This window comes from Cyrtonyx montezumae, unplaced genomic scaffold (assembly GCF_038088225.1).
Source record: "Cyrtonyx montezumae isolate F1298 unplaced genomic scaffold, pur_monq_1.0 scaffold_61, whole genome shotgun sequence".
NCBI classification, from domain to species: Eukaryota; Metazoa; Chordata; class Aves; order Galliformes; family Odontophoridae; genus Cyrtonyx; species Cyrtonyx montezumae.
The window spans coordinates 764,627-779,579 of record NW_027072069.1 but is presented as its reverse complement, the minus strand read 5'-3'; the positions used below and the strand labels follow the sequence as shown (position 1 = coordinate 779,579).

At 56.3% G+C, this 14,953-nt stretch overlaps 1 protein-coding gene across 1 annotated transcript; it reads right to left on the bottom strand.

Annotated features, from left to right (window-relative positions):
- Positions 1-2,160: 2,160 nt before the first annotated feature.
- NGFR (nerve growth factor receptor) lies at positions 2,161-14,739 on the bottom strand. Its single transcript, XM_065749991.1, has 6 exons — positions 14,672-14,739; positions 11,227-11,368; positions 7,085-7,444; positions 5,053-5,296; positions 4,077-4,237; positions 2,161-3,998 (listed from the first exon to the last, which is right to left on the bottom strand). The coding sequence occupies exons 1-6, from the start codon at positions 14,711-14,713 to the stop codon at positions 3,697-3,699; spliced, it is 1,251 nt and encodes a 416-aa protein (XP_065606063.1). The 5' UTR covers positions 14,714-14,739; the 3' UTR covers positions 2,161-3,696.
- Positions 14,740-14,953: the final 214 nt, after the last annotated feature.

Sequence of the window (14,953 nt, the reverse complement as noted above, 5' to 3'; positions counted from 1 at the left end):
CCTTGCTCACCAGCCCATGCAAACATCAGACTCCTTTCCAGATCTTATTGTTCATTTTTCTTTTTTTTTCCCTCCTGCACTAACCATAAATCAGATTGCTCTCCCCAAGGACCATCTACTGCAGCTGATCTGGTACATGAAGTCCACTAGCAAAGCTCCTTCCCTGAAGCACTGCTTCAGCTATGGATATGGGGACAGTGTAGGAGTGAAACGTGGACCCCCCACACACAGCAATTTTGCCTATGGGTCCAACTTTTCCTGGGTGCTGCAGGCAGACATCTTCCAGCTCTGCTTTCAGCCTGGCTCTGCTCCTCTTCTCTGCTCCAGCTTTTTTCCCAGGGGAGGATGGAGATTAAGAGGAAGCAGATTAAACCTAATGGATTGATTGCAATTATTCTCCCTTGTTTATTTGCAGTACCATGTGGGAGCCTGAAAGAAAAAAAGAAAAAAAAAAAAAAAAGAAGGGAAGGGAACCATCTTTTATGTTTCTGAAGTTCTGGTCCTCATTACATTTCCTGCCAGCCAAAAATAAAACCAGTTACATTGGAGCGTCCTATTTCAGGCTCTCATAAACTGCAATGTGTAAATACTTCTGTGCAAACCCACACACAACCCTATGCAAAGTAATGGAGCAGCAGCTCCGTGCACTCCCCACTGCCCTTATTTCTCCCCATTTGCCCATAGCTGGGGACCTGGCATCAGCTCTTTGCTGTAAGACAAAACATTTGGAGGAATGTTGACCTGTCACTATGCCCAAGAGTGTTGGAGCTCATCCAAAGCATGGTTTCTCCATCAGAAAGGCAAGTTTTCCCCCAAAATCTGGTTGCTCAAAAGCTATGTGTGTATTTAGAATCAAAAATCGCTCCGTGGGAATGGAGTCCTTCCTGGACTCATCACAAAAAATTGTCCCTATCCCAATGAACAAAGCCTTGGTCTGGGGTTTTGTGTAGGACCTGAAGGTTGACCCTGCACCTTGAGTGCATTGCTAACAGCTCAGGGCTGCAGAATGGGCTGATGGTTGGCCTAGATGATCTTAGTCAGCCTTAATGAGTCTTTGATTCTTGCTTGGGGAAAACCAAGAGGCACACCAACGTTGTGATGCTCTTTATTGGCATCCAACCAATACACAAGGATAGTACCGCCGAGCCAACCCCCGTGCAGATGCCCTCCCACCTCATGCTGCTCATCCCTCCCAGCACACCCACAAACTCCTTCTACGACGGCAATTTCTTCACCGTAAGACTCTCTAATAAACTGGCATTGGTATTACAGAAGGGAGTGGGGGAACAAGTGGAGAAACTCACGTTCTTTGTACAACAGAAACTCTAGAAAAGGACACAAAACATACCGACGAGCACTAACTTTGGCTTGTTTTTCCCTTTTTTTTTTTTTTTTAGTTTTTATTGTTAATATTACTTTTATTTTTTCCTGCAATGTGGGATTTGAGGCATCCCGTGGCTTCTCTTTGGATGCTGAGTTTGTTTTCTCAGCCACGAGGTTGGTTGAAGGGTGAGGAAACGACCCCTTGCTATGGCAATAGAAACCTGAGACCGTGGCAATATTGTCCTGAAGAAAAGCAATTTATGTCTGGCACAGCACGCATGAGCTTGGCCAGACTGAAGCAGGCAGTTTTGGATCCGGAGTTGTCGGTACCCAGCACTTGGTTTGAGTCACTTCTTCAATAAAAAGGGACTTATGAAACCAGCAAAGCAGCAACCAGCATTTACACTCATCCCAAAGCATCCATGGGAATGGCTTGGTCTGGAAGGAGTTGGTGCCCCAGCCAGGGGCTTGCATCTCTTCCCTTGGACTTCAGTGGTGGGAGAGATTCAGGACATTGACATGGAAAACGTAGCCCCGTTGGGACTGAATCTCCCATCCAACAGGTTTGGTGTCTGGAGCCAATGGACAAGATATGGCACGATCATTCTCATGAAGGGATCTCTGCTCTTGCTGCACAGATGCTTTGCATGAGGGCATGAAGCATTTAACATCCCAACACAGTGATCCGAACACGGCCTGTGCTCTATTATCTTCTGAAACGCAGGCAGCAACTTTCCAAAGGCTTTTAAAGGAGTTAAGTGCTCAGTTCCCGTTGAAATTAGCTTTCAACTCTTCCACAGAATCCCAGCATGACTGAAGCTGGAGGCACCTCTGGGTCCACCTGGTGCTCCCCAGGAATGGTGCCCATGACCACATCCAGGCTTTGGAGATCTCCAGTGAGGAGAATCAGCAGCTTCTCTGGGCAACCCAAAGTGCTTCCTGACAGTCCAAGAGAAACAGCCTGCGAAGAACAAAGCTCTCCCTGCAACAACCCGGAATGGCCAAATCCCTCATTTCTTTTGAGTTTCACAACCATTTTTGGAGCATGCACGTGTGCATTTCCCTGCATTCTCCATTGAGTCTTTAAGGCCAGTCTTTAAGACAAGGTGGGAACAAGGACATGGCTGCAAAAGGGAAAGCTCAGCTTGCAGGCACAGTGCTGTGAGCGAGCAGCCTGCGGTGCACCGGTCACCCACGCCACATGTAGAAACATTGAGCATTAGTAAAATGACACAGTATTATTTACAAGTCTTGCTTAGCTCCTTAAAGAGGGAAGGAAAATCACCTTCTGCACTTGGCAAAGCTTCTGGATGAAGCACGAGGTGAGCGGGGAGGCTGGGATGCACACAGTACCATGTGTGAACTCACCTTGCAGTCCTTGCTCTGCTAACAGCCTCTGGGTGAGCGAGATGGTGAACCTGCCCCACTGGGTGGAACATCCTCCAGGACAGTGAGGACGTTCTCCAGGACCATGGCAGCTCAAAGGGAAAAGCACAGAGTGCTCACCTGGCAGCTGCTCCTGCAGCATCACTGCTGGGACAGGAGGTGGGACCCCAAAGCTCTGAGCCAGGAGTGGGCGCAGGTCTGGCATGGAGCACGTGGGTGGCTTTGATCCTGGGTCAGTGCAGTGAGGGGACACCTGGTTCGTGGTGAGGGGAGGATGAACAAAGCCCTTTTGTCACATCCCTGCTGCAGGCACTTTTTCAGCCCTTTAGACCATCGGTGTTCCTCTCCTGGAGCTCTCCTTAAAGCTGCCTCCAGTGTTTGGTAACTGCTCCCCATTGAGACCAAACACTGCCAGCCCTGAGCATGGGGACTGCCTGCCTCAAGTTTTACAGTGTAGGTGGGGCTGCTGGAAACAGTCCTTTCCCCCAGCCCAGCCCCAGGGAACAGTCCCCTTCCCAAATCCTGCTGCAACAGCTCTGCTGCTCCCTGTGCCCACCCCAGCCCTGTTCTTTGCTTGCAGCCTGGGGGAAGCAGCTGGGTTTGAAGACATCAGATGGGAACAGAAGACAACAGCGATGATGATAATGGGAGGAAAAGTAGGATGGAGATCTGGAACCAGGAGAAGGGGCAGGAAGAAGAGAGAGGAGGAGAGACCTGAGAGTGGTGCTCACCCCTGCCCTCAAAGCTGCTCCGGGGGCAGGCACAGAGCAGGATCCTAAGCCCAGGTTATGGGCTGCCAGGGGGAGGCGGCGGTGGGAGGGGGCGATACCGAAAACAGGAGCTCAGTGCATACAGGGCCATAAAGCGAGGAGGGGTGGGGGGTCCCCTCTTCCTCCCCACCCTCCTCTCCAGGGCTCTCGGTGCCAGGGAGGGGAGAGGCAATGAGGCAGCTGCACAAGGCTGCACCTCCCCCCCCCGGGCCTCCCTTCACACGGGCGAGGTGGCCGTGGACTCGCTGTACAAGCTCTCAGCGATGTCCCCACGTTGAATCTTGCGGAGGGCCACCAGGAGGGCATCGAGAGTGGCTGTCTCCTTGGCTGACCAGTCAGCCAACAGGGCACGGGCGGGCGACTCCTCCCGCGTGAAGCAGTCTATGAGGTCCTCCTTGTAGCCCAGCTCCCCGGCCAGCTGCCTCCACGTCTCCTCCGCCGAACTGCTCAGCAGTTTCTCCACCTCCTCCTGCTTGCTGGGTGGCAAGCTGGCATACAGGCTCCCGTCTCCCTTCGGTGCTGGCAAGCAATGGGGGAACGTGTTAAGGAGATGTGATGCTGTGCCCCCTGCCCATCCTGCCATCCCCATCACCCTACCTGGTCCCTGCGTGTTCTGGTTGGGTGGCTGCTGGTCGTGCAAGCTCTGGCTGTCCACTGAGATGCCACTGTCGCTGTGCAGCTTCTCCCCCTCTGGGGAAGGTGTCTGGTTCACCGGGCGGTTGTTGGCTCCCTGCTTGTTCTGCTTGCAGCTGTTCCACCTGCATGAAGAGTGGCTGTGGCACTGTCACTGTTTCCCTGGTAAGCATCCCCCTGCTTGCACCCCTCCTTTTGGGAGTGGATCCATTGCCTCGTGCCCTTCTTGGGAGCATTTTCCTAAGGAGATGTGCTCCTGGGGCACACAGGGCTGCGTGCAGGTCCCCACGTGCATCGCTGCACCCACATGAAGGCACAGCTGTGGCTGTTACCTTCTCATGGTCACACCCGTGCCTTCACACCCATACTGCTGCCTTCTCATGGTCGGTGCATGTGATGATTTTTGCCCTCTGGGGCTGGAGCAGGGCCACTGATGAGCCCAGGGTAGTAGCAGGGTCCGGGATGGATGAGCTTTCTGCTCACATTTGGGCAGCACACATGGAGTTGAGAGGATCCATGAGCCCTGGGATGTGGCCCTGGTGGAGAGGGTATGATAGGGGGAGCTGAGCCCCCTCGTGGTGCCCCCAGCCCAGAGAGCAGCCAAGCCAGCCCTGACCTGTATGGGGCCAGGTGCACACCCTGGGATGAGCTGCTGAGCATGATCAGATACGACGTGCCAGAGCAGGGGAAGGTGAGCAGGGGGTATTTGTGATAAGGGTGTGGGAGGGCATGACTTGCACCCCTATCCTGCTGCAATCTTCCCTTTCCCTTCCTCAGCTACATTTTTTGGCAATCCAGCTCCTGCCCTCCCTCATTCTGCAGCACTCTTGCTGAGTGCTCCAAATGCAGGAGGATCTCAAAGAAAGGGGCACAGGCTGCTTCCCACTACCTAAATCTCTTCCACTGGACATATCTCCACGGCTCTGCCTCAGCCCTTTACCTTTTGAAGGCGATGTAAGCCACCAGCCCCACCACCACGGCTGCCAGGATGGAGCAGTACACGGGGATGAGGTTGTCGGCGGTGCCACGGCTCACGACAGGTTGTGAGCTGCCCATGACGGTGGTGACAATGTCTGCCAGGGTGGTGGCCATCCCCTCGGTGTTGAAGGGGTCCCTGGTGATGGGCTCGGGGCTGTCAGAGCCTGCCAGGGATGGGGTGTGCGTTGTCCAGCGTGGGTGGAGGTCTGCCAGGAGGGAAAAGTAATGACAAGAGTCAGCCATGTACCTGGTGGAGTCCTCCAGCAGCTCTGGCACAGCTCTTGTTCCCATGCTTGTCCTTTCAACCACTTCATTCCCAAAACCCCAGGAAGAACTGATGCAGTTCCCTGCTCCAAAGGGTGCCTGATGGTGGCTCTGGTGCTGGGACACAGCTTGAAGGTTTTTCTTTCCTTGCACTGGGTTTGCTCAAGTCCTTCCCATTCAGCAGGGGAAAATCAGTGTCTCCCATTGCTTATGGGTATCCAACCCAGCACAAGCAGTGTTTATCCCTTCTGAGGATTTGTACCAGGAGAGATGAGCAGCTCTTCCCCCAACCATGCAAGTCTGCTGGTGGGCTCTGGGCTCATATCTCCGGTCCCAAAGAGCTGATGTTGGATGTGGTCCCTGAGATGGATCCTCAGCTGCCTCCTACCTACCCCACATGAAGGCAGAGCAGCTGCCTCCTCAGTTCACAAGGAGCCACATCTGCCTGTGTTCATCTGCTGCCAGCAGCACAGGGCCTGGATTCAGGTCCTGGGAGGAGGGGACCTCACTCATCCCCTTCCCCAGTCCCCTGCCTGCCAGGTGTGCACTGCCAGCCCAGCTCCGATGTGGGAGTAAACCCATTCCCAACCCTACGCCTACAAGCAGATGTCTCATGGAGGAGACGTGTCTTTCTCTTGAACCATGATGTTCATCCATGGCTGCCCAAACCACCCCCTCAATGCCTACCTCCCCCAGCCCTGCTCACATCCTCCTCCACAGGCTTTACCTGTGCCCACTGTGAGCTCTGCAGGGCCATGTCCCTGCTCTGGAGCTTTTCCACTTCCTTGCCCCCACCATGCCCCAGCTCTGGAGCAAGCCTCAACCACCCCTCCCTGGGCACAGCCCAATTCCTGCTCTCAGCAGAACCTGCTCCTACACAAACTTATGACCCTGATGCACCCAACTCACTGCAACACCCAGTCTGGTTCTTGCAGCCTGAACTCTCCAGCTCCACCACAGCACATGGGTCACACTGCGCTCTGCATGCTGGCCATCCCTGGGTGGGAAGGAAGCCGTGGCATCTCCCAGTGTCACCCCCCGAGTCAGACCTTGCTGCCCTTTCAGAGCATCGCTCCGGTGGCCGGGATGGCTGCATCCGGCGGGGCCCTGCTGACAGCTAACAAAGCTCACCCTGTGCTCCTTGACTTATGGCTCCATTTACTCGACCCCGCCAAGGGATCAGCCAAAGGGAGCTGCGCTGGCTGCCGCCTTGCACTGTGAATCAGTAGTGGTTGGGACAAAGCCCCTTTCTCTGTCACTGCACTCCGGGCAGGGAACTGTGCTGCTGCTGCCAAGGAACAGCCAGGGCAGCCCCAGCTCCAGTCCCTCCCCCTCCCTGAAAACCCCCAAACAGCCCCCACCGCAGTCTGGGGGCTGCACAAGGTGGCACAGAGGGGAATGATGCAAACTCTCCTGCTGCTCCCCAGCTCTTTGAGAGGGCAGCAGCAATTAATTCCCACGAGAAAGCCATGAGCTGTCAAATTCCCTTTTGATGAAGGCTCTGGTGGCTGCAAAAGCAGCATCAGAGCTGCTGAAGCTCTTGGCTGAGCTCATTAGGAAGTGCATGATGAGGTCCTAGGGGACCTCAGCTGGGCATGGGGTCCTGTCTTCCCCACCACTCCTGGTGAGATGCACCCACCTCCCCATTGCAAAGGGTAAACAGAGGCATAGAGCACTACACCTACTTGTGCTCACACCATGAGGCACTTGGATGGAAAAGAAAACATTACCTCTGCACTCAGCATCGGAGGTGGCCGTGCACTCCTTCACCATCACCTCATTCTCCTCACAGATGGTGCAGGGCAGGCAGGGATCCACAAAGTTGGCCTCATCAGAGAAGGTGCCTTCGGGGCACTCCTCACAGACGGTGTCCTGTGAGTCCCGGCAGGGGAACATGAGACCAAAGCCCACCTCACAGTTGCTGCACTCCTTGCAGCTCCCGCTCAGCTCGTCCTGGTAATAACCGTAGGCACAGCGGCACACGGCGTCGTCTGACTCCACGCAGGGTGCAGACATGCTCTGCAGCCCCACGCACTGCGTGCAGGGCTTGCACGGCTCTGTGGCACTCACTATGTCTGAGTAGGTCACACCTGGGGAAGGGACAGAGGGTGGGGTGAGGAAAGGGATTGGGGGGATGTCCTCATCCCTGTTGGTCACATTGAACCCCGGCATTGGATTCACTGCTGCCCTCAGCTCCCATACAGCCCAGGAACCACAACTCTTCACCGTTTTCCTCCTCCTCTGGGAGGTAGGGAGCTTTCCCCAGCCCCAGAAAACACCTAGCTTCTTACAGCCCCAGGCATCTCTGCAGGCTCCCGCTGGCTGTTCCCTTCCCATTGACAGCATCCCCCTTTTAGCAGCAATTCCCCATGCTGAGCCACTGACTCAGGTCCCTTGAACTCCTGCAGCTCTCCGCACACCCTGGTACCCTACAGCCATTGCATCATGACAGCTTTTTCCTCTGCATCCTTCCTGTGGTGGGGGGGCAAGGGCTCTCTGGGGACATCACTGCCCTGTGCCCCCTCCCTGGCCTTGCAGGAGGCCAGAAAACACAGAAGGTGATGAGAACAAGAGGTTACAACACTAACTGCTGACTCCTCTGACCCCGGGGCTCCTGGCTCTCCAGTTTCACCCCTGCAGGATTCACTTGGCCATGTAAATCGATCCTCTCCTGAAGCCCTCCAAGCTGCCCCCGCACCCCTGCCCTCCCCATCCCCAAGGTGCCTGGGGCTATTTTTATTTTATTTTTAACACAGGAAGCTGGGATTAGTGCCTGCCCTGGAGGGTGCAGCTGCTCTCCCTGCACTGTGTGCTTCACAGCGGTTCCCCTATAGCCCACAACACCAATTGCTCACCTCCTCTATGGAGAAAGCATGGGGGGATCAAGTGCAACCCTTCTGCTAGCCCTGCTCCTTGGGAAGGGAAGCCACTGACACATCTGCCTCTAGATTAGAGGTGGCAATTTCCTCCAAGTGACAGTGTCCAAGGGCTGCGCACCCACCCTGTGCCTGCAAAACCTTCTGCTATGGCCTCCCAGAATCTCTGGTGGCCTCCAGTTTCCTCGGGTGGCCCACAGGAGGCTGATGCTCCACGCAGAGATGCTCAGGAGCCTCACTTTTGGGACAGGGGAAGGAAGAGCCCTGGGACCCCAGTGATGGGCTCCAAAGGACAAAGCGATGCACCCCAAAGGACAGGGATGCTGCACTGAGATGGCACAGGGCTGGGAATGGCTCCCCAAAGCCATTCTCCACTGGGGACAGCATCTTCTCCACCAAGCCTGAGCTACACCCCAAGTGTGCAAGGGTGTCCAAACCAGCACACATAGGCAATGGCAGGGGTGTGGGGCAGAGCTGCTCCAGGTTGGCTGTCAGCATGCACGGCTCCCATTAACCTGGGCTCTTGGCTTGCATTATTCTGAATTATTGATAGGCACCATTAGAGTGGGGAAGTGGCCAGGAAAGGCATACGGCTGAGTGGGCACATTTGCAGTGGCAGCAAGGTATCCGAGCTGAGCAATTACAGCTGAGATTCAAACAGGGCCCCCCTCCCTCCTGCAGCAGCGGAGGATGGCAAAGGAGATAAATAAATCATGAGGCAGAAATCAGGAAGGGGGGTGGGGGGTGGCAAGGGGTGGAGGGAAGAAAGAAGGGGAAATTATAATAAGAAGAGCAAGTGGCCAATTGGTCTGATGGAGGGAACATTGCCTCCAGGCTTTGGCAGAGGTGGTGCTTTGATAGTAGGAAATTTCTTGTGAAATGGCTTGAGCAGTGAGTTGAGAAGACAATGAATCGGGAAGCAGGCCAAGGCAAAGCCTCCGAGGCAGCCCAGGGTGGAAGTGGGGATGTCATAGCCAAGGGCTACACCCTAATTCCTCTCTGCTGGTTCTGCTTGGCAACTGAGGCACTCTGTGGGAAGGAGCTGCCCACACAGCACCCAGAGGTCCCTTGGAAGAGAAGGGTGGGAGCAGCTCCACAAAAGATCCTGCCCCTGTCCTAGTGGAGCCTGGTGATGGGGTCTGCAAGCTTCCTCTCCCCCCAAAAATCCCACTCTGAGCTCAGAGGGAAGCTGGGAAACCTCCTGCACCACCTGCATGCCAGTGGCCACCCAGCATGAGCATCAGCATCTTCCCTTTCTAGCTCCTAACCAGTAAGGCAATTAGTCCCTGCTGGCATTAACAATGCATGACCACAGCTGGGTCAGGGCTGAGGGTACAAAGCAGGACTCTTTGCAGTGGAATTAGTTCCATTTATGGCTCTTCAGCTTGCATGCTGTTCCCTCTTGGTGCAATGGGGAAGCCAGGTTGTCTCTTTGGTGCTGCTTCCCACTGGAGTGGTAAGAGCTTGGTCCTGTCCTGGAGTTTGTGCTGTGTTGTTGGGGCAGCCCTGCCGTGCAGTTGGGTGAGTGGAAGTGGTGGGGTGCTGTGTTTTGGAGGCCTCTAGGTAGGGGATGAAAGGGCTGTGAGGCATTTGGAGGGCTCAGGGGGAAAACAGAGGCATGGGAGGTACAGGGAGAAGCAGGACCAAGCAAGGCACAAAGTGCAATGCTGGGTGTGTTTGCTCCTGGCTGCTGTCACCTCTGCAGGGGTGGAGGAAGGAGCCCAATGCTTTTTAGCTCAGCTCCCTGACCCAATGGAGCTGGTGCCAGGGGTTAGCACTGCTGTAAGAACACAACTGCTGGGGCAGGGTGAGCTGGGATGCAAACAGCAGCACTCGTACAGCCAACAACAGCCATGACTTGACTGATTCACCCAGGTCCTGCTTCCCCCACAACCTCTGTATCCTCCAGAGAGCGCAGAAATTCCCTTCATCTTCCACTTCCCAGAAAGGAGGTGGGGAGTAAGCCATCTCCCAGCCTGGAATTGTAGGAAATGCTGCTCTGAGTAGCTCTGACATGCAAAGCAATCCTTCTGTGCCCTCTGGGTTTGCTGCCCTGCATCCTGTGAGTTGGGCTGGGGCCAGGAGCAGCAAGCAAGGTTGCAGCCCCAAGGTTGCAGCCAGGGGGATGCAGCTCAGAGGGCAAACACTGCTCATTGATTTTGCAGGAAGGCAGAGGTATTTTTAGCACTGCTCTGACACTGCTCTGTGCTGGTGCTGCTCAGGTTATAGGGCTTCTCCCCCCCAGTGCTCTCTGCCTCTTTTTTGTTTCCCCCATGACTGCTCTGCCAATTCTACCTTCCAAATCGGGGCTTGGCTGGCACAGATCCCCCTACAAATACTTGTCCCCAGGTCTTCAAAGAGTTCGCAGCAGTAAATTTGCGGAGTGGATTGTTTTCTGCCTATCATGGTATTGTTTAAGCAGTAATAGCTGGACCACTTCATCTGCAAGCATTTAACCAGCTCTCCTGCACAAAGCTCCGACCGACATTTATGAAGCATTTGACATAGGCAATGTGCCTGGAGCCAGCCAGCAGAAAGCTCCCCGCCTCTCTTGGGGACTCGTGATTTGCTTCTCTCCTCTCTGACTTGCTTTTATTTCACAGCCTTTACAAGGTAAAAGTAGCAATAGTACAGGTGGCTCCTGAGATGTCCTCATGGCTGGGTTGGAGAGCAGTGTGGGGAGAGGAAAATTTGGGAGGCAATTGCTAGCCAGGAGGAGGAACTGGAAGGGGATGTGCAGTAATGTCTGGCACTAATGAGTCCCCAAGATGGGAGAGCTGCTGTACACAGCTGGGATTTGCTGAGCTGGCACTGGGGAACTGCTCTAAACAATGCTGAGGTTTGGGGCTGTCTGTGCAGAAACTGATGGCTGTGCACTGGGGAGATGGAACCAAATGGCACAAAATGCATCAATGCAATGTCCCCAGGAGGATGTCTGTAGGGCAGACCCAGGTGCCCGCTCACGTTCCCCAAAATCCCCATGTACCAGTACTCACTGTCCAGGCAGGGCTCGCAGACAGTCTGGTTGACCCCACAGGGCTGCACCACGCCCTCTCCCAGGTTGCAGGCTTTGCAGCACTCACCACTCGTCGTGTACATCTTGGTCAAGCACTTCTCCTTGGAGCCCCAGGTGGGTCCCTGGGAGAGAAAACAGCCCGGAGGTGACTCTTGTTACAGGAATTGCAAGGACAGGCAGTGAAATATATTGTGAGGGTTGTGCTGCAGGTTGGGCACCCAAAGCCCAGGATAAAGGGGGGGGAGGGGGTTGTATGTTAGATACAGGACCTGGGAGAAAAGGGAGATAAAGGGTTTTCCTATGCAAAACTCGCTCATTTGCAAAGTCTCTGCCAAGCTTTATGGATGGAGGGAGGCAATGACAGTCCTTGGTATGGGCTCATGAGTGTCAGGGGGATGCTGGCTTTTCTGTAGGGTTACAGTGTTCCCTCTAAGGATGCTGCACTGTCCTGAGCAGTTCAGCTCTCTCACGACTGGGAAAAGCTGCCAGCCCCAGTGGAGGGTTCAGAGGGCTGAGGTCTCAGTTCTGCACAGTGCTCTTGCTTTGCACTGGGATCAGAAATCAACCTCCTCAGTGGAAATGAAGACTTTGACAGGAGAGCAGAGAGCTTCAGCTGTCTGACAGGAGTGAGTGTACTCGCTTATAAAACCTGTCATCACATATGGAAGCAATAAATGTGCCATGAGCAGTGCGGTTAGAACTGCTGCACATCCACTCTGTAGCTTGGGGAGCAGCAATGTCCGTTCCCCAGTGCACTCCTTGGCCAGGGGTGATGTGTGGGGCTGGCTTTGTTCCTCCTGCTCACAGTCAAGAGGGTCCCGAGGTTCCTTGTGCGGCAGCTGGGGTGAGTTTGTACGGAAGGAGGACGGGGCAGATGGTGTCAGGACAGATGGTGCTGTTGGGCTGCGGGTCGGGCACGCTGGGAATGGGGCAGTGAGGAGGCAGAGCATCGCTCAGAGCTGGGGCCAGCCGAAGGGACAGCAACAGGGGCTGCTGTGACAAACCAGGGTCAGTTCTAGGCACTCGCAGTCGGGGCCACGGTGCTCGATAGGGGAGAGGCTCCTGTCGGGGTTGTGCTCCTCCTGGGGGGACCGTCCCTTTCCAACCAAAATAAGCCTGATTTCTGGGGGAAGAAACTCTCTCCCGGAGGCGGAGGAGCTCTCCATCCCCGTGCATCTGGACGCCTCGTCAGCCCCTTGGCCGCCGCTCTGCACAATGCGGTGTTATAAACTCATGGGCGCATCAGCCGGCATCATCCGGCCCGGCCCGAGACAATGGAGCGCCAATTATAGGCATCTGAATGACAAAGTGCTCCAATTACTCTGCGCTTGGAAACGTCCTCTCTCCTCCGGCGCTGCTTTGCCAACCCGGGCTGGCACCGAGCCCCAGCTGCACGGGTAGGATGCTTGGCACGGGTGGGGGGACCCTCCCAGCACCCCCAAAAGACATCTGGGAAATGGGCGTGGGGATGAGCATCGGGCTCGCTCTGCAGTAGGGACAGCTCCAAGCGGCAGCGACGCGCGTGGAAGTGCGTGGGGTTGGAGTTCACCCCTCTGCTTCCTCTTCCCCAGCACCTGCAGCGTGTCCCCCTTCTCGGGAAGGTTTGGGGAAGCGGGGAGCGTCAGAACTTAGCTATAAATAGTGTTGGGAAGGCCGGAGCGGTGCAGCTGGGGCCGCAGCAGCCAGCTCTCCCACGCCGCCCGCGCCTGAGGCAGCTGCAAAGCAACCCCACGGGGACAGAAACCCGGCTGCGCTGCTTCCTCTGTGCCAAACCCGGACCCCCTCCCTCCCCCCCCCCAACTCAGCCTCCCCCAGCTGTTCAACATCCAATGGTCCCCTCCGCATTTCTAAACGATGCAGAAAACGCACCTTCCAGACCCAGATGCTGCACCCCCCTCCTCCCCCCCCCCCCCCCCCCACCTACGTTTCTGAAACATCCATAAAGATTAACACGCTTATAAGAGGGGCACATGGTCTGCATTAGCCCGCTGAAATGTGCATGTTATTAACACAACTCCCGTTGACAAAGCCACAGGTATTAACACCATAAAGCATTTTGACAGCTGGACTGGGGATGGGGATGGGGGGAGGAGGGAGGGGTTATGCACTGAGGGTGTGAGCAACACCTTTTGAAAGCTTTTAATTGCTTTCGGAGTAGTTTCGGTGTTCCTCTTCCTCCTGGAGGAGGTGGACTTGAAGGAAGATGTGCGCAGCGCGGCACCATCGTCTCCCAAACCCTGGCACGGAAAATCGCACTGCTCCGAAACGGGGAACGGCAGCAAAACTGCATCTGGAGACGGGCCCAGCGGCAAGCCTGGATCCGAACGGCCCGTGGGGCCGACAGACGGGTTCTGTGTGTTTTGGCGGAGCACCCCGTCTAGAAAAGGCCAAAGCCCTGGATCCCAGCACTCCCCAAACTTTGGGCAGCGGGAGAGCCACGTCTGAGCCGCGTGGGTCCCGCAGGGCTCTGCCTCCTCCCCCAGCCCAGCTCCAGTATGAGCAGCACAGGTAATGAGCCACGAAAACGGGGTGCTGGGGGATGGGGGTACAGTCACAGCCGCCAGTGTACATTTGGACCTGTCCCGGCTCTGAGGAGCAGTGGGTTTCCAGCTCTATGGGGCTGGGTGGGCTTGGCAGGTGCAATCCCGTGGGCAGCCCAGACCTGGGGGGTTGGCTGCAGGATATGAAGGACACCGAACCGAGCTTGGAGCCATGAGCCACCCACACTGCTCTCCCCATCGGTATCCACATGAACCTGCCGAAGCAGCAGCTTTAACGCCCTGCCCCGCGGCATCCTGCTGCCCACTGAGCTGTCTGGGACCCCCGGCAGATCCTCCTACAGCAAAAGCCCCTTTTCTGCCCCGGGTGAATCATTGCGTCCCCATGCCCCCTGCTCTGGGTGTCCCCTTCTTCCCTGGTGCCCCCCCTTGCCCTGAAGTTTTGTCTCCGGCGCTGGCTGAGGCTGTGCCCGTCACAGGAGCTTCGCCCCTCATGCTGGGCAATGAGTTTAAAGATCGCAAGGGGAAGGAAAGGTCTGTGGGAGTTTTTGGAGGTGTGGGGTTCAGGAGATGAGGGCACAAAGGTGGGGCTGCCTTCTTCCCAAAACCAGAGGGGAAAATGGACAGCAGAGCCCAGCTCGGTGCCAGTGCGACACGAGGGGCTGCGTGAGAAATCCCTAAGGTGTCCCCATCACCACCCGCTCCCCTCCCTCTGCCCATAAACCTTCTGGGACCCTCCGTCCCCATACATTTGGAACCCCCACTTGCCGATACCCCCGAGACCCTCCATGCAGAGCCCCACAACCCCGTGGTACCCCTCCATCCCAGCCCCGCCCGGTGCCAGCGGGACCGGGGCAGCCCGTGCCTTCCGTACCCGTTCCCCTTTGGGTCTGGGACCCCGGGCTCAGCCCGCAGCCCCGCACTCACCGCCGGCAGCAGGAGCAGCAGCAGTGGCACGAACCCGGCCATGGTGCGCCGGGGCCGCCTCGCATCCCCCGGGCTGCCCTCCCTCTGCCGCCCGCTGCCTCGGCAGCACCAGAAAAGGGCTGCAAGTCCCTCCTCCTCCTCCTCTCCGCCCCCGGAGCATCACGGCGAGCAGCCGAGCCAGCACCCTCCTCTGTCGGCACACAAAGCCCGGACCCCTCCCCAGCACCCACCGCCCTCCCACGAAATGCTTTCGGGTGCGTTTGGTCTCAGTCCAGCCGACTC